The sequence below is a fragment of the Vanellus vanellus genome (assembly GCF_965231255.1).
Source record: "Vanellus vanellus genome assembly, chromosome: 5".
Taxonomy (NCBI): domain Eukaryota; kingdom Metazoa; phylum Chordata; class Aves; order Charadriiformes; family Charadriidae; genus Vanellus; species Vanellus vanellus.
In genome coordinates, this window is record NC_138910.1 from 54,676,751 (window position 1) to 54,696,273 (window position 19,523).

Genomic DNA, 19,523 nt, shown 5'->3' on the forward strand with positions numbered 1-19,523 from the left:
GGGTGGGTTTTGGTTCATTGGGGGAGTGCCAGTTCACAAACCAAGCAGCAGCAAGGCATGCTGGCCAGAGGGGACCTCTGGGAGGCTCTAGGCTGCTTGGGCCTGGCATCATGGCTTGGCGGCATAGCTGTGTCCAGCCCTGAGAAGAGTTTGGCTCTGTCACAACTGCAATTGTCCTCTAGTCATAGAATCATAGAATGGTTTAGGGTGGAAGGGACCTTAAAGATCATCTAGTTCCAACCCCTCTGCCATGGGCAGGGACACCTCCCACCGGACCAGGTTGTTCAAAGCCCCATCCAGCCTGGCTTTGAACCCTTCCAGGGATGCGTCATCCACAACTTCTCTGGGCAATCTGTTTCAGTGTCTCACCACCCTCACAGGTCACTGGGGGCTGTGTTGAGACACTCCCCCCCCTCTCCAGCCTCCTCTTCCCCAGGTGGTGGTTGAGCAGCGTGTCCCCTCCCCAGGAGCAGGAGGGGGGATTCTGGGTGCATGGACTTTGGGCAATGCCAAGCAGAGCTCCAAAAGCCAGTGGGGACTGCGCTGGCCTTCTCGTTTGCTTAAGTACAACAGAAGTAGCAAAAAAAAAAAAAAAAAAAAAAAGAATAATAAATAAAAGAATCACTTTATTGCCTTCAGTGCTAGGGACACAGAGAACAGAACTACATGGGACAAGAGGTGCTCTCCACCACGGGAGCCCACGGGTGCTGGCTGAGGACAGTGCCCCAGCAGCATGCTGCCCTTTACAACGTCGCCAGGCTGTGCCAAACTCAGCCACCACCGCCAGGTCCCCTCCATGGACCCCCGGGAGCAGCCGGCTGCCCCTGCCCAGGGCTACGGGGAAGCTGCGTGCCTCTGGCTGGGGCACCGCCGGGGTTTTTATTTTTGACTATTGTGTGAGCTGGCCCACAGTCAGGTGGGGCCGGGGCCAGGAAAACAGAACTGGTGCAAAGGAGCGCAGCCAAAGCCCTCGCCGAGCCCGGCTGCTTCCCAGCAGCGCGAGCGCCGAGGGGATGGGGGGCCTGAGCGGCTTTGTGCTGACTACGTGGCAAAGGGCAAAACTTTTCCATAGTGTTGCAAGGCACATACTTCACAGGGGTGTATTGCTCCTCACCCTCCTCCTCACCTCCCCCGAGCTGTTTGTCTTGCTGCAGGATCAACCTTTATTTCCTAACAGACACACACACGCACAAATAATGATAATAATAATAAAAACACACCAGTCAGTCAGCGGTTCAGACAACGAAGGAAAGGCAGTGGGCTGGCAAACCGAAGCCCATCGTCTTCTGTGCTAACTGCGAAGGGGGAAAAAAAAAAAAAAAAAAAAAGTAACATGCTGAAGTCATTACGAAAGGCCAACGCTCTGCCAGCGTCTCATCCCAGCTGAGCACCGTGCGCCGGAGCCCCTCAGCCCAGCTCTGGCCCAGGGCTTGGCTGACAAACTTGGGAGCAGTTAATTGCGCTCTGCAGCGGGCTTTGTAACGGCGGCAGTCGATTGCGGCAGGAGCCATGTCTAGTAGCTCAGTGCTCAGGGGCAAACAGCACGCTCCCCTGTTGCGTGAGGGGTGGCTGTCAGTGCTGGCAAGGCAGAGAAGGGGTGGGGGTGTATGTGTGTGTGTGTGTGTGTGTGTGTGTGTGCGCATGTCGCTGTGTGTGCATCTGTGTTTAAGGAGGAAGATGCTGCGGCTGCATCCCACTGAACTGAAGCAGCTCCTCTGCCCCAGCAGGGTCAGTGCTGCTCCGTAGGCTGTTAGCTGTGAAAATCATTAAATATCACACACACACAAAAAAACCCCAAAAAACAATCCAAACAAAAAACAAGGGGGAAGGAAGGAAAAAAAAACCCCAAACCCAACCCAACAGCAGTACAATCTTTAGAAATGCATGTGCTGCACTAAATCACCACCCTTGGGCCAAGACCCAGCCTTTTGCCACACAGCCGCTGGTGGGATGGGGAAGACAGCAGCAGTGTGCAGGCAAGTGAGGGAGGGGTGTGTGTGTGTGTGTGTGTGTGTGTGTGTGCGCGCACTGCCTGGGAGGGCAGCCCAGGCCCCATACCACCCAGGCACCCTCCTTGTGGGGGTCTGACCATGAGACCCCTCCTGCAGGGAAACCCCTTGCCCCGGGAGCGGGGCCACGCTTTGTGGCAGTGTGGGTCGTTCTGCTCGTAGTGTTTTGGCTGTAAGTGCAGGCTCCCACCACCCCGCTGGGTGGCTGGGGCTTGGCTGCACCATGGCACCGCTGCAACCCCGGGCAGCCACCCGCCGCTTCCCGGCAAGGAAGACCACACGGGGAAGGAATTTGGGGCAGGTGGGTGGTGTGCATGGGGGTGATGAGGAGCAGGACTGTCTGGCCAGGCACAGCCGCTCTGGCAGAGAAGGGATGCTCCTGCTCCCGGGGCACAGGGCTGTGGCCCTCTCTGCACCCGCAGCTCAGAGGCGGATGCTGCCTCCTCCTGCTGCCCCTAGCACTGCAGGGAGGGAAGCCTGATGTTGAGCACAAGCCTCCACAGCGGTGTCTCTGGGCAGGACCCCAGCGCTCAGCACCCTACCTCAGGAGATGGTTTAACAGGAATAAAAAAAAAAAAAAAAAACAAACACAAAACCAACCCCACAATTTTGGACAGTCCACTGCCCCTCCAGTGCCAGCCCCAGGCACCAGCTGCTGATGCCGACACCAGGACTGCAGCAGCGTGCATCACCCACACCCCCAGCACCGGGCATCGCACGCTGTGTGGGTCCCCCAGGCCTCTTCCCAGCGAGGGGCCAGCTGAGATGTATAAACCTGTGGCAGGACACTGCTGTTGGGTAGGGTCAGGCACAGGAACGGGCTAAGTGAGGTCTGCCCTTGCTGTGCCAATGTGCCAGGAGCCCCAGGGACCCGCCAGCGAAGGGGCTCAGTCTGGCAGCAGGACCTGCTGCATGCCGGGTGCGCGGGCCGTGCCGCTACACTGCAGGAGCTACTGTAGGGATTTGACAATAGCCCTCAGGGCATGGGGCGTCTCTGGGACAGAGGGTGACGCGCTGTAGAAGGTGTTGGTGTGATTTCTGCGCTGCTCTCGGAGGTACGGAGGGACAGATGAACTTTTGATGTGGAGGATCCTGGTGTCCATCACTTCGCAATCAATCTGCATCATCACCTCGTAGTCCTGCCCATTGATCACATTCTCTGCAAAAGTAAGAAAAAAAAAAAAAAGTTAGAGTTATCCCTGCAAGCTAGTGACCTAATGGCAACAAAAGCAGAGCTTTCTGAACTTTTTTTTTTTTCTGGAGCAGGAGCTGGAAGGGGGGAACCCCTTCCTTTTTGCAGCTCCCCACATGGAGCTTCATCTCACACAGTGCAGCCCCAGCCTGCTCATGAGACCTCAAAGGGCCCAGGCCACGCTTAGCATGCGCAGTCACACCTAGAAATTAATGTATTTTCTTTTCCAATTCTTCATCTGCACATAATTACCAATGGAGTTTGCCTTGTATAACATTTATTACTGAGCTGTTGTTCTTGAGCCACCAAAGCGTAGGGGTGATTGAAGATAGGGCTTACTTAAGCTGACTGTTTCACTTTCTTTTTATTGGTTTAAGAGCACTGTAACCCTCTTGACACTGAGGATCTAGAGGAATTTCTTCGCCAGATTATGAATAAAAGAAGTCAAAATGCTATCGTCTCTTGAAAGAATTAACTGTACCTCATTACCGCGCTGACCTGGCTGTTGTACTTGCATGACACTTTGGTGTGACATCGGACAAGGCCATTACCCTTGAGAGGCCCCCAGCCACAGGGAGACACAGGCCAGCACATGGGACCCCAGGACAAGGGCATGCCGGGCTGCATCACCTCGGTGCGGCCCCAGGCTGCCGCAGAAGCTCCTGGGCTTGCAGGCAGAGGCTGTGCACATGGCCAGCATCTGCTGCCTGGATTTAAAGGTGGGAGACTATTCCCTGCATAGACTGCGTGTCCAGGAATGCGAGAGCCGAGATCAGATTTCCAGGCACGACCAATCCTTGCATTTCAGAGTCAGAAACGCGGACTGCCATCGGTGGGCTTTTCTTTCTGTGCTAAGGAAGATGGAAGATCACCTAATGGAAAGCGTATGGATTGGAGGAATGCACTATACATTACTAATTTTTACTGTTTTCCTGGATTAACTTTGACTCTGGATGACAGCTGACAACGGTGGCCGGGCCCTCTTGTACCACACACCACCTGCAGAAGCCATTAGATCAAGTACGTCTGGTATAGTAATGAAAAGCAGGAGCAAACCCTTGCTAAGGGGGCTGAGAGCCTGCAAGGGAAATCAAAGCTCCCACCTGCAGAAATGAAATGGAAAAAGCTCTGTATGTGCCACCGAGTGACCGAGGCCAGGAGCGGCTGTCCATGTCTCTGTGCCGCTGACTGAAACACCCTAACAAGCGCCTCGTCCCTCCCAGCTGCGATGCTGGTGATAAAGCCCTGCCATAGTTTCGGGTGCTGGGTCCCTAGTTGGGACCCTTTTTGAAGCCATCCCTCTAGGGCACCCCTTATCTTATCCTTTGGATGTGCTCTTGGGTATCACCCAATGGGCTCCAGATTGGACGGTGGAGAGGGCTGGGCCAGTGGTGCTGCTCAGGACAGGGGCTGCACGAGGCAGCTGGGGACACAAGGAAAAGCTGCGGGGGAAGAGTAAGAGCAAACGGGACCAGATTGGCTCTCTGTGACACAGCAAGCTGAAAACGCAGCTCTTCAGCTCTCACGTTGCAAAGATGACAGCTCGACAGGACCCCGGCTATGTGAGAAAACGAGCTCCAAAGCCACAAGTGAGTGAGGTGGGATGGGGTGGTGGCCAGGGCAAGGAAAACTTCTCGGTAAGGCAGTAAGACTTTCCCATGTCTGGCCAGCACAGCGGGCTATCATTAGGTTCCCTGGAATTGCACAGCACGGAGGAGAACAGCACTCCCAGAGAGCAGCTCATGCGAGGGAGGGAGCTGCACTGTGTGGGTGGCAGCAGGGAGCATGGGAACCAGATCAGCGCATCTCGGCCACCCTGGATCCCACTTCTCCCAGCGCTGACCCAAGCTCCCCCCGTGACTAAGAGGACCACGATTAAGTAAGCCACAGCTCTGCTGCCCTGTGCAAGAGGTGCTGTGTCTTCTGAGGCCACCACAGCTGAGATAGCTGGGAGGAATCACGCTCACAATGAGCCTCTCTGGCCAACAAGAATGGAGAGGACTCACACACCCAACTCAGACATTCGCAAAGTGCCCGAATCCTGCCCTGTGTATGTGAATTAGCAGAGGAATGACACTTGGCTTTAAAGACAGGTATCTGATTCTTCCCCCTTTTGGGTTGAAGGCAGCGTCAATGAAGAACTGCTGCAGGAAGCCTCTGCAAAGGGTCTCTTCTCGCAGGGATGAGGACAGTAGCAGGAATGGCTAAATTCCCACTGCAGACATTTCTAGCAGCTTTTCTCATTACCGTTAGCACCAAAATGATGTAGAAGAGGAGGTGGGGTTTTCCGCAGAGACAACGCTTGCTGTTCAGTGATGCTGCTGGGTGCCTGGACCAGCTGTGTTCAAAGGAGCAGTCTGAAAGCCGTGCCAGCCCCAGGAAGCCTGGCCACCATCGGAGGGCCCCGTCTGGCCCACCCCAGCCCAGAGGGTGGAGGGGTTGATGCTCTGCGTCAGCCCACATGATGCTCTCAGCAAAACAACAGGCAAACGTGACCTGAATGCAGCCAGCCCAACCCAATGTTTGGAAAGACTAGCTCACTGTCAAAGGGGCAGGCATCGTAAAAATGATTCCACATGGCTCCATCCTGAGCTCGATGCCATTAAACTGTTTCACGGTCTGGATGAAGAAGAGAGAGCATACTTATAAGATTTCTGGAGGATGCTAAATGCTAAACTGGAGAGATTTCAACCACCTTGAAGTACTGGATTAGACTACAGTTTTAAGAAAAGAGAGAAGCTGTCCAAAATCTTCAGGATGCATTTCAACCAAGGCCAGAGTGAAGTACAATGCTCAGGAGAACTGGAAAACACGAGTACAAAATGGAGCCAGGCAGAAGCACTGCAGAAAAAGCTTGAGGACTGCAAAGGATCACTGTGTATAAGCCAACAGCATGACAGGACTAGAAATGAACAGATGGATTTCAAGAGAAACAGGTTTATCTTTGACCAAGTTTCTAACGATAATGAAATATAAGCCCTGGGTGAAGCTACCTTGGGAGACCAGACTGGCAGTTTTTAAGGAAAGGTTGGACGATTGCCCATCTGACAAGACCTGGGTAACATGACCCTCCCTCCACACGGGCACAGGCACTTGCAGTCGCTCGTGGTCCCTTGTCCCCGCTTGTGACTGCAACCCATCATTACGGAGCCCAGGTCCACAAAGAAGCCAACATACGTCAACTGAGCTGTGATGACTGTCCATCTGCTCTCTGCTCGTGACAAGGACAAGGGACCGTAACTTGGGCTAAGTCCTTTCAGTGAGATTTGAGCTGACATTTGCCATAGGGTAGGGAGGCACACCAGCCAGCGCCCATGGTTCAGATGGCAGTGAGAACACTGCTGTGCCATGTCTCCTTGACGGTTAGTTTAAATCCAATGGCACATGACCAGCTGTGCTATCCCTAATCCCTTGTCAGCAAGCGGGCAGTATCTGGAGTAAAGCTGTGGGTTCTCCAGGGGACCCTATGGTCTGGCCTCATCCACAGAACAGGCCAACAATTTTGCCTCGTGATTCCCGCATCAGATCCTTTAAAAATAGCCTGGTCAGGCTTTCTTTCCTTCCCCTTCCATAGGGCCATCCAGCGGTATCAACGTCTGGGAGACACCAATGGAGCACAAGGTGGGTTTTCTGGAGAGGCCACGATGAGCGTTGAGCTCTGCAGTTGCATGTGGCTGATGCCTGGAGGGGTCAGTGGACATAACCAGTGCTTTCTCTCAACACTGAGGTCAGCCACGTACCACACTGCCTGAGCACCCACCCATCACACCTCCCAGCCCACTGCGGGGAGGTGGACATGGGCCAGGGGTGTCTACAAAGGCAGGACTGACAGCTCAACGTTGCTGACTGCTGCCGCTGCTCGTTTGGTGGCTGGAAGGTGAGCGCGGCCAACCTGTGTTACACGGGGCTGCTTAATAGCCCAGAGGAACACCGACACTGAATTATTTCTAAAGTTTATTGTGTTGAATTACCTATGACTGATGTTTTGTGGGATTACATAAGTGAAAATACAGGAACGGATCTCCTGTAGAGGTGTCTGGATTTATAAATAGATTTATTGCTCCTCTTTGAAGTTCAGAACATACAGCCGTTCATAGGGCCTCAGGCTTAAGAAGCTATCCTTCCCAGGCCAAAAGGCTGTGCCGCACTTAATTATTTGTTAACAGGTTTAAAAGCTGTGCTTCAGATGATAGACTATTTCAAATTAACAGCAAAGGTAGTTGTGCCAAGCACGGCTGTTCTCTGACTGCACCTTCTCAAAGAGGCTCGCTGGCTCTTGCGGACTGTACCAAAATCCCAGCACGAGCTTGGTATAGGGAACAGAAAGCTAATTCCCCAGTCCTACTCTCCGGGGTTTATGGCAGCTCCTCTTAAAAACAAACATGTTGCAAGACCCAACTGATGAAAGCTGAAGTCAGCAGTCCAAACCAAAAAAACGTTTAGCAAATAAGGCTGAGGGTAATAACCGCTGTTACAAATTATCAAAGATGATGGAAGATTATCTTCATATTTGAAGTACCAGATTTTCAAAACCGGCTTATTAGAAAGACCATAAAACCAAAGTCCTCCTTCTCCCCTTAATATTACTGACATATACCAATCATTGAATTTTTAAATGTCCATCTTTGAGATCAAGCATCTACTTCTATAAGAAATGCTGTCTTAGAGAAAGGCAGAAGACAGGCAGAGGGCTTGAGAGGCAGGCAATGAAAAACTTAGCGTCTGTTTTGCAGTAAGTCAGAACAAATGGTGACGTGAACTGCCTTTCTAGCCTCGAAATCTATACACGTCAGTGGGCTGTTTGGCCCTATGGATGCAGTCATAGGACTGGGACAAGTTATTCAGGTAATTTATCCTTTCCCACTTACATGCACCCTCCTCACAAAGCTTTGCTGCAGGAAAATGCTTGTCTTGAAAACTGCACAATTTGCAGAGAGGCTGCAACAGAGCTCCCCTGAAATGCCACCTGACCTTGTGAAGTGTTCCAAGGCTGTAACCAACCACCATGGAAGAGCTTTGCAGCTTTCTGAAGATGTGCTCACACTATAGGTACCTTGATAGAACCTTGTTCTACCAAATCAACTATGAATTTTGCCTTACCCCTGGCAGTCCCAGCCAAAAAATACTCTGTGAGACCACTGTTGTATAACCCAGGGCCTGGGCTACTGATTTGACATCCCCGATTCTAAGACTCTTCTCTAAGGCCCCAATTGCCTTTGCAGCAGATAACTCACGTACCTACTGGCTGATTTCTTAGTAGGTGACTTGTAAAAGTGGTCAGAACCTGCCCCAGCTCTACTCCCACGTTGTGCTCACTGAATATACAGTTAAGCTAGTGTTGACCACATAGATCTGGACTACATGTCCTTGCTTCTGCCGGTAAGATACAGGGAGGGAAATCACTTGCCCCATCTTTACTTTAACTGCTTTTGTCAGTAAGGTTACAGAATCATCCCCTCCTCATAGACAACAGCATAAAGTGAACTTGCTATCCATGAAACCAGTATAGTTGATGTCAAAGTTAGGTGCCAGGGAACTACCTCTGCCTAAGGTGATACAAAATCACCAACTCTTTTAAAACCATCTTTGCCGAACAGCTACTCACGCCCTTTATACTTTCTACATTTCTTTCTAACAAGAAAGCTTGCTTTGCCACACTGGATTCCAAAAAAGTCAGCGTCAGTGTTAATTTACACCTACAGTTCCTTCTGCAACCCCATCTATCACACTGGCAGGAACCTAGGCAGCTTTCAAAGAGTCACCAGATGAGTTCCAGTACCCAGTTGCTTTGTGCTAGCTGCGCCAAGCTGATGATGATAAAGTTTGGTTTAAATAATGATTTAGCAACAAACTACCCAAACAATTTACAGAGCAACCTGCCCTGGCCCAAAACAGAGCTTATGTCTAGGGCAGCACAGAGTTCAGAAAGCACAAGCTTCAGAAGATGAGGGCACCAGCTGGATGAAGCTCTGGGGCTGACCTGTTGAAGGGCTACAGCTGTCCCCAGACATAATTCAGGGGGCTTTCTCTGCTCTGTCACTTCTGAAATCTTCCATCTCATCACCACTGAGCAGCCCTGTCTGTCCTGCTCAGCACATCTGGACAATGTTTCCATCTGAAGGGTTGGTATACACTACCAAATAAGTATATAAATGAAGCAGTGTTACTCTAACAGCTACAAAGACTAAAAATACACTCACTGCAACAACGCAGCAGGGTTCCTGAAACATTTACAGATTTGCTGGTTAGACAGGATTATTTGAGGCAAGGGAGAAAGTTATATTGTGACCCAAATAACTTCTCTTTTTAAAATCAAATTCCTGCTTGGAACTACTTCCAAACAAATCAGTTGCAATGGTCTCACCCCTGTGGACTCAGCTGTCCTCAGTCCCTGACACAGGGTAAGTGAGATCCTGAGTATTTCAGTTCTCCAGGTCTCCTAGCAGCTCTCAAACAGGGAGCCAGGCTGCTGGGTCTATATGCACACAGGAACAGGGGCCACGGTCAGAAACGCTGGATCCACACAATCAAAGTCACTTTGGCGAGCCACAAGCTGACAGCAAGGAGACAGTCCCCTTGTCTAAGCTGCTGGAGCATTGGTGGCAGGGGCTATCCAAGGGGGATATATACAGGCACGAGGGGTAAGCAAGAAAACTGGAGGAAAACAAGCTCTCTGTGGCCTCCTAAGTAAATAATGGACCCACGGGAGAGATCAGCACTGGCTGTGGATGAGAAGCACAAAGTACTCTTAGCTTACACCACTATGCGATTTTTGGAAAAGGCCAGCGCCTGTCGGCAATGTGGTCAGTGGCAGATCTGTGCCAGATGTGCTTTGCAGTCCAGACTAGGAGGTCTCAGGGAGAGGGAAGTTGGCTCTTCCCAGGGACCATTTCCCACCTGATGTCCCACCTCCCCTTCCAATCTTCTTTCATGCTGCACAGTCACTTCCCTTGAAGAGAAAGCACACGAGCTACAAAGGAGAGGGCCCAGTGTGGATCTACCGTGATTGCTCTTGTTGTTTTGGAGACGGAGCCAATAGCCACATCAAGATGAGAAGATCAGAATCACCAGTGTTGACCCTACCAGGCACATCATTTAAAGCTCCCTCAGCTAGAGTATTTCTCGGAAATACTGAGACATTTTTGACAGTACCAGCTGTGCATATATGTGCTGTTGGCAGGGTATAATTGCAGGAGGATGGCCATATTTGAAACCTAACCGGCTGTGGCAATGCTAGTAAGAAGGGGAAAAAAAAAAAAAAAAAAAGAAGAGAAAACAAAGACAAGGGGCAAAGCAGTTGTGCTGCACAGAAAGCTCTCTTGGGAGTGAAGGACAGAGGCTGGAGAGACAGCAATTCTTTTAGGCAGAACCATCCCACGCCTGCTTGGGAATTGCAAAAAGTATAAACAAACTCCCCACACAGCCTGCAAATCCAGATACAAGACAAATAACTGCACACAGGAGAGCAGCCTAAAAAGGCATTCCGGTAGAGGCTTCTTTCAAGAATAAGGACAGCGTGTAGGGGACTTCTCCCTCTGAGTGCAGTAGGCAGGGACCGGGAGGCATGGGCGTATTCCCTTTGGTGCCCACTATGGGTCTGGCATCCTGCAGATGTTGTTAGAGACAGAAAACCTTTCTGGCCCAATGCTACCTTTGGTTTTAAATGCTAGCAAGCTTTTCCCACTGTGCCGGTGGATGGGCCACCCTCCTTTTCTAGCCTTGGTACTGCCTAAGGACGGCTGTTCTGTAAAGGCATGAGAGCAAAGTCCTGGCAGCAAAGTCCCATCCAACCTGTGCTTCTGCCTCTAACGGTGACCAGTAGCAGAAGCAAAAGTCAGGGCAAATACACACTTTTGGTGATACGTGAAATAGTAAGTAACTGCTTCCCGGACACCCTATCTACACCATTCATGGTTCTTCAGGTTCTGTTATAATCCTTCCTCCAGCCATTGCTGTCAAATTTAATAGTTGCTGTGGTAGGGAAGCTGTTACACTTCATGTGCATTCCTGTTGCTTCTTCTCCTGCATCTTTTATTGTTTTATACATCTATAAACATCTATGAGCAAAAATGCATAGTATTTAAGATGGGGATTCAGCAGGGCTGTGAAGATGGCTCATGCTTTGTTTTCTACTCCCTCTCTAAAAAACGATACGGTTTTTCTTCATTGTCTAAGCTGACGCTTTGGGGAAGGATGCGCAGTGGCTCCTCTGAGCAGTAACAGCTTGGTTATCTGCCACTGTGTTTGGTCAGGAACACTTTTCCCACATAAATTCTTTTGTATTTTTTTCACACCAAATTTTATTTCACTCCTTCCAAAGAGCTTCCAGCCTGTGCCTGGGGACGCAGGGGCAATGACCCCAGCACAGACCCACATGGGAGTCTCCTGGTGACAGACCCTTCATTGCAGAATGTGACCATCTGTTTCCACCTTTCATTTCCACCTTTTAGGGAGATACCAAATCACAAGTGAGCCTTCCCTCTTGCCTCACAAAAATCCTTGCTTTCTTTTAGCAGTTTCTGAAGAGCTCCTTTTTTCCAAGTTTTTTGAACACTTGGGTATGTTATTGTGCTGAAGAAAGCACCCTTATTCTCACACTCGCCATCCCTCTGAGGCCTGTGATGGAGCACTAAGGCAGGACTTTCCCCTGCAGAAGCTGTGTTAGCTCTTCCCAATCTACCGTATGTCCCCAGGCATGCTCAACTCTCACAGATTCAGCCAGCTCAGGCAAACGTGAGACTTGATTTTTTTACAGTTCCTGAGGCCATTTTTAAAAAAGTTTGCTTCATTTGTCACTTGCCATTCTCCTGATAATTATATAGCCTCGGCAGTTAACATCAGCACAAGAACTTTTTGCTCTTAACTTCAACAGTGCTGACTACCTCTTTAAGTGCTCTTTCACACCTTGGTCCTCTGCAGGCACTAGAGATTCCCTGGCAGGCGTCCTCCGAAAAATATTTTTACTATTTTTTTTATGCCTCAGGCACACTGTTCCTCAATATCTTTTTCTGGCTTCACTTCTTATGGTTTGACATTTAGTCTGCCAGAAATCATGCTCTTTTTTTCTATTCCCTCATTTGGCTACAATGTCTATTGTTTAAAAAATATCTTCTTACTTCTATGAATCTCCTTTCATGTGTTCCTTCAGCCTGTTGGATTTTTTAGGGTCCTTTTAAAGACTTTTGCACTGAGCTTTCAATTTTTAATCAATCTTCATACCATTTGCCAGCATTTTACCCTATTGTTTTTTCTTTGCTAGTCTTATTTAGCCCTTACCTTCGAACTGTAGTATGTACTTCGCCATTTCAATTTGCAAGCACTCACTGATAAAATTAATTTAACTGTTTGTCTTAATTTTTTTTTCAAGAGGCAGTGTCACTTTTTCATTGACATGCACCTTATCTGCCACCCAATATCATTTGTATCGTAGTGTTAGCCTCTCACTGATTTAAGAGCGAAGGCTGGTGCGAACCTGTATTCACTTACAGTTGAAATGTCTTTATAGGTTGGATGGTATCCAAAGAGCGAGCTGAATTTTCCACCTGTCTCACTTGGATACATAAAGTTACCTCATTTATTTAGATACTGTGATCAGCTCTTGCTCGTAGAAGAGTATTTTTAACACCATCTCTGTGAAGCTTCTGTCTGCGTGGGGTGAGCACTTTCTTCCGCACGAGCTTCTCTGATTCAATGCATTTGCCAGTTAATTAAAAAAAAAATCATATACATATGCTGCAGAGTGCCTATCTGAACACGGCACACTAATAAAAGCAAGACATCTGTTTCAAAGATTTCTGTTTCCCAGCTACAGCAACAGGAGATTTACAGCTTTAATGTATGAATCTTGCTCTGAAACAGGGGTGGCTCCTTCCTCATGGTGAGGGGCAGCTCGGGCTGGCAATCCTTTCTTCATCCACATTCACCCAGAAGGCATTTGTGCTGTACTGGGATATGCCATGGTCTTGTCACTCAGGGCTATTACAGAATATTACAGAATAAGACAGGATGGACGCAGATGATTTACAATGAAGTGGTGGATGACTGAAACTGAAAATGTTCTTCAGATGCTCAGGATGTATTTTTCAAATCCTTTCTTGCAGCAACCCTGCTACGAAAGATCAAGCCCAGAGGACACCGAGGAAGCACCAGAGGTAAGGTGGACCTGACGAAGCATGAAGCGGGCGAGGAAAGCTGCAGCGTGGAGGACTAGACCTGGGATATGAGAAGGCAGCAAAGGCCTCCTGGCCCCGCTGGCAGCCATCTCCTTAGAGACTGCAATCCAAACACTGAAAAAGACTGTCTTGGACTGCCGTGTTTTTACTAATCTCTAGGTTTACTCCGGTGATGTTCTCAAGACAGAACTCATAAATGTGAACCTCCTCTACCAGCACTGTTGCAATTTTTTATGTTTTTACAGGGTGAGCTCATTATGGATAATTATGTTTCAGATCACTGCAGAAATAAAGAGCTACCAGTAATCAGAGTTGGCCTGTGTATCACAAACATAAAACTGTGTTTGCCGCCTATAATTTAACACTAAGAGGAATTATGTAATCTTGAATTTATGACATCTGAAAATGTATTAGGGCAGATCAGCTGGGCTCGAGGCTAGAATTATGATGTGCTGCACAAACACAGTTCAATGTAGCCGAGATGGCGACGGTAATCTCACAGATCGGGATGAAAATTTTCTCTTTGCTTTGCAGCACAGCTCTCAGGCACAGGGCTCTCTCTAAAGCTTGGTGGGAGTGCACACCTACACGGCAGTATCAGCGTTCAGAGTTAATGAACGTCTAGAAGGTAGGCTCTCTGCAGTGAGACTCAAACTCGTTCAGTTCTAAACTGAATTCGGTTCCTTCTGCAACTCCATACCGGCAGTTAATGTCATGGGTTTCTTTCTTCTTCTACTTTATGGATTTTATATAAGTGTCTTTTATATGGAAAAAACCAATCTGGTGTAATAACTCGACCCTGGCGTCGGAAATACTAAGTGCAAAGTCCAATTAATTTATGACTCATTCTCTACACCCTTCATGAACAGCGTGTTCCCAAGAAAATGCCATCTGTAGCATTTATCCTGTCTATCCAGGGCAGACCAGTCACACTTGGCCTGCTCTATCACACAAAGCCCAAGAGAGATTCTTTTTTGTATTAACGAAGGGGTAAAAAGGCACAGAAGATCCTCTGAAATCATCTTCCTGTTCTTTTGAATACATAAAAATAGGTTACTCATTTAGCAATTTAGGTAAACAGCTCGTTATGAAAAGTCACTGGGGAATAAGCCTTTATGATTTCATTTCTTGATCGTTTCCTGTCTAACTAAATAAACATGAACTCAAGTGACACAGATACCATTACTTTCATGCGCAGATTCTTGAATGATTTCTTTCATAGTTTTTTGAATAATTTAATTTTCTCCATCCTGTCAAAGACAACATATATCAACAGACAATGGCTGGGGAGAGCAAAATCTCTCAAAGACAACCAAATCTGTTGAAAACTTCTATTTAATGTTTGATCTAGGTGATGACCAATTCTGGCATTCAAGTTTGGGGGAGTTATTTTGTTTTGATAAACTGCATGCTTTTATATCACTTTGAAAAGTGAGAATAGCAACATCTTACAATATAACTAAAATCCATGCTTAAAAAATTGCTTGATAAAATCTGTTCTGCCACTATTTCAATCCTGACCTCTACAGCACAGCTTTATGTAAGCATGAGAGCTGAAGTACATCTGTGACATTAGCTAACAATCCTAATTACAGCAGAACCACAGTAATGCGACATGCTGCTTGTCCATGACTGCACACAGGAGATAGCAGGCTCTCCCTGTTTTTCAGTCCAGACTCAGTAATTGGTTGCTGCAGTGAGGTCTAGCTGAAGGCTAACCATGGCTCTGATTTTTCCCTGGTCAGGCTTCACCAAACTAGTTTTATTCCTCAACTGGCAGCTTAAGAAGCAGAAGGGTGGCATTTTCAAAATGGCCTGTAGACATACAGCATGGGGACATTCTCAGATGAGTTCTCCTACATCCTGGTCTTGATGCTTTGAAGGATTCTCAGTGACCTTCTTAAAAAACCTTAGCAGCCCCCCTTTTTCATCTCACATAGGTTGTAATCCTACACACACAACTTCCAGAGCCTTCTGCTCATACTCTATAGCTTGCAAGGCTGTGCTGAGTTCTCAGCAACTTCTGCTAAATCCAGAGATACAAGCAGAAACAATGAGGGAAGTATGTCCACAGATCAAACTCGTGTAGCCAAGGGAGAAGTCCTCTGTACCTACTACAGTGGCATGAGCTTCTCAGTGTGGAGACAAAGACAGCAGCTGTGAGAAGGAGCCACAGAGGCTAAGATTCGGCTTCTAGGCATGAAGGGAAGAATGAACCAAGAACGGCTAGAGACAGCTGGGGCCATTAGCCTCCTGGAAACTGTTCTGAAGCTGTTCAAAGTGAGAGAGAAGGCTACCCAAAACGTTAAGCAGCAACCTTCAGGGAAGACAGCTGCCATGTGTATTGTTTTAGACCTTCCTCATTCAATGATTGACTGGGAATTCTGCTTCATACTCTGAAAGACGGAAATGGCATCTTTTGTTTGCTTGACCCTGAAAGGCAGAGGAAGTTGGAGACTTTATTTATTCAGCCCCAAGACATGGGAACGTACAGAACATTGTCACTTCCCAAAGAGCTTTTGTTTTTATTTTCCTTCTCAGCCTGTGTGGGTTCTGTTTGCCTTATGGATTTTTCACAGACAGTTTGCTACCAGCCTTGGACATCTGTGAGTGGCTTTTGCACGTGGCTGTCAGTTGAAAGAACGTTCTTTGTAGCTATATGCAAATAATCGCGCTGCTTGATGGCAGAAATCCCTCCAGTTTTGATCAAAAAGCCTTGCCACTAGATTTCTTATTGACCATTTTAATTAGGTGTATTATTTCAGTGCACTTTTGAAGTCTGTTACACCAGTATGATGACGGATGCTAGGAAGGAAGGCTGAGGAAAGTGGCAGTGATGAGAAGGTGGCCAACACAACAGAGCACATGGACTTTGCAGAACTTACCATCCCGTTCACAGTAAATTTCTGGGTTTAGAATAGTATTTTGCTGTAGTGTTTCATGAAAAAAAACCAACAGTTACGAGAACAGGGTTCCTTAAGAACCAGGAACATGCAAGTTATAGAGAGTCAGGCACCCAAACTACTATCCCAAAAGCAGGCTGAAGACAAGTCCCATTGTGTGACATTAGACTAAGGACCTATTCAAAATATTTGTATAAAGTTCAAACCTCTCTCTCTCATGGCTGCCAGTTCCCAGAAAATGAGCCTCAGATCTCACCACTGGCTTTCCCATCAGGTCTCTCACTTTTGTTTGGCAGAGAGTGGAGACACTAACCCTCAATTTAGAGAGAGCAAATGATGGAAGCACTTTCACATATGGGGAACTGTTTTGCGCAGGGATCCTAAGAAGAAAAAAGGCCCTTTTGGTCTTTATGCTGCTGCTAAGGCCACCAGTACTCACGGTACTGAGTACACACCTGCACAGGCATTTACAGCTGCTCCTACCAAGAGAAAGTGCAAGCTGTGAGAGTCTCTAACCCAATCCTAGGGAGAAATGCGTTAATGGAAGTGACTTCTTGGGCTAAATGTTGAATGCTATCATCTCCTACACTGAATAACTGTACATATGTTCTTACTTTTGTGTGCTGCAAGGAGAGGACTACTGGTGGTGTGTGCTGCGCCACAGAGCGCAGGCATCCTGCAGAGACAAAAGGCTTCTGCTTGGGGTAGGAAGAGTGGCTTAGCTATGCTGTACTCTATAGATTATTTTGATCCAAAGATTGATGTTATAACCCACTGCATTTTTTACAGCAGTTAAGTAAATACAAGGCTAATGGCAGATGTTTTCATTTAAACTTCAAGAAAGGCACCGCCTATATGTCAATTTGGAATTGGTGTTATGAGCCAACAAGACTCTGAATTACAATAAAAGCAAATTTAGGAACGAAATCTACTGGAGACTTAACTGGTCTCAAGTGCATAGTTAGATTTCTAAAATAATAGCTGCAATCCAGCATAACAAACATGACTTGCTTAAAAACAAAAGCTGGAGTTTAACTGTAATTTGCAGTTGGCTTCCATTCCCATGAGAAACTGCAAGATATTTCTTCTTGGAATAACTTCTCAGTAAAGCCACACCAATGGTGCCCCCAAAATCGTGTACAGTAGGACTAGGACTACCCAGTTCTGCCTTTTTCCCTCCAGGCTTACCAACCCTACGGTCCTTAAGGTACCATCAGGCGGATTTTCTGAGTACTACTTGTGTCCACAAATGATGGGGCTTTGCTGTCGGGCAGAGGCAGGTCAAAACGTGGGTATGGCTGGCTGCAGGGGCCAAGAGGAGAGCTGTACTGAGGGACGGTAGCCAGTAGGGAAATGGGAGAAGGGTAAAGGGCAGCAAGAGTGTCCAGGAGGGCAGAAATGGGGAAGCTGACAGTAAGAGCTGGCTGTGAATTGGGGGGGTGGCCCAGCAAGCTTGGAAAGGGGCTTGGAACAGGGTGGGGAAGAAGGAATCAGTAAGAGGGCAAGAGGGGAGGGATTAACATGGACCAACATGTAACGAGTTACTATCCTTTTTTAAAAAAATAATATTTAAACATATTTAACACACGTTAACATATTAAACATATTTGAATATTTAAACGTATTTCTGTGCACCTGCAGAGCAGCCCTCAGAGGGGAGTTTGCTCACTTATCCTTATGCTCACACAGGGGCATGGGCAATTCAAGCTGACCACAAAAAGGAGCACATAAGTGAAAGCTACAAGGTAATAGCCATTTTTACTCCTTTCCAACATACAAATGAATAGTCTTTACCTTAAAAACGAATAATGTACTGTTATTGCTATGTACAATAATGTTCTCTTAAAATTCCATCTTACTGAATGCACACATGCGCCCATACACACACCGTCTACTACAAAATTTTCTGTTGATATTTGCCATTGGCTGCAAAGCACTAGCAATGCCGCTGGCTGGATCTACCCCAGCTCTTCCCTCCAGGAAAACTCTTCAAACTGCAAACTTGATTCTGCTTTGTACACTGGGGAAAACCGGCAGACCTATCTTGCAGAACCGTGTCATTAACCTCCATGCAGAGTCACGTAGGATAGCGACTGACAACTCATTTTACTTCCCAATCTTTGTCCGTACCTGTCCTCTGCCCCTGCATCTGGTGGTGGGAACAGCTCAAACCAGCTAAAGGCAGAGTCTCTAGCAGAGCTCAGGAGGCCCTCAAACAATCAAAGTGCAATCAGAAAAGGATGAGAGTCCTGCTGGGAAAAGACTGTTCAAGCAGTTCAAAGGGTTCTCGACTGAACTGCAAGCTGTTTCATGTTTGTAACAGTGTCATGGGTAAACTTTAGTACACAGAAAAATAAAGATCCTGTAGAATAAAGCAAGTGATGAAGTTCCAAAAAAGTTTCAAAGCAAAGGTCACTTCACTTGCATTCCCTTCATCTCCTCTGCCAGGGTTGTTGCAGCAAAAAGGAAAGGGAAGTAAGTGGCAGTGGAAAAGGTTTCCCTTCTTCCACAGAGATTTGGCTGAGACACGAGAAAAGGCAGGAGAGGACAAGTTTGTTCACTGAAAGTTTTCCCAATTCCTCCCAGGGAGATCTGTCCTCTTCTAGCAGCCAAATCTCTGCAGGTGGACAAAGAATTAAGGTGGGCTTAAAAGAACAGCAGACAGCTGGGAGAAAAGCTTTGTTGTCAGCTAACTTCCAGATGCTTGCTCAGTCCCCGTGGAGGCAGAACAGGGTGGAGGAGCAATGTTGTCAAAGGACAGAAATGGGTTCTTCTCCAGACAGAACTTTTTAGGGAATCATCTCCTCCAGGTAATCTACTAATAATCAAATTAAAAATCAAGCCAAGTCACCTACTGGCTCTTTTTTTTTTTTTTTTTTGCTAATACCTGGCTGAGTGTTACAGAGGAAGCTGTGTTTGATGCCATTGTTTACTTAATGCTATCCTTGTGTCTCATCTGTTTCAACATCTCTTCCCAAATCCCTGGACATTTTTTTATTTCCTGGATTATGCTGATGTTCTGAAGAAAAATCCCAAAGAACTCAAGTAACTATAATTTCACAATGCTTTATTATTAATCTAGGATAAGATTTGTCACTGGATTCTGATGTGTATTTTCCAAATTATATTTACTTCAACAAACGAAAAATTATTATTTCAAGTAAAACAAGACTCAGTAACATGTTAGGAAGAAATACTTTGTAATTTAGAAATAGAATTTGTTCTTCAAGTGATAAAGTGCTCATTT

The 19,523-nt window shown here is 47.3% G+C and overlaps 1 protein-coding gene across 1 annotated transcript in view; it reads right to left on the bottom strand.

Annotated features, from left to right (window-relative positions):
• Window positions 1-2,614: 2,614 nt before the first annotated feature.
• The window catches only part of ATF6 (activating transcription factor 6), a gene marked incomplete at its 5' end in the record, with an annotated part of 82,235 nt that continues 65,326 nt past the window's right edge, over window positions 2,615-19,523 (bottom strand). The window contains one exon of the mRNA XM_082484032.1: window positions 2,615-3,168. Coding sequence (XP_082340158.1) covers window positions 2,960-3,168 — 209 coding nt within the window. The 3' untranslated portion in view covers window positions 2,615-2,959. The remainder of the gene's footprint in view (window positions 3,169-19,523) is intronic.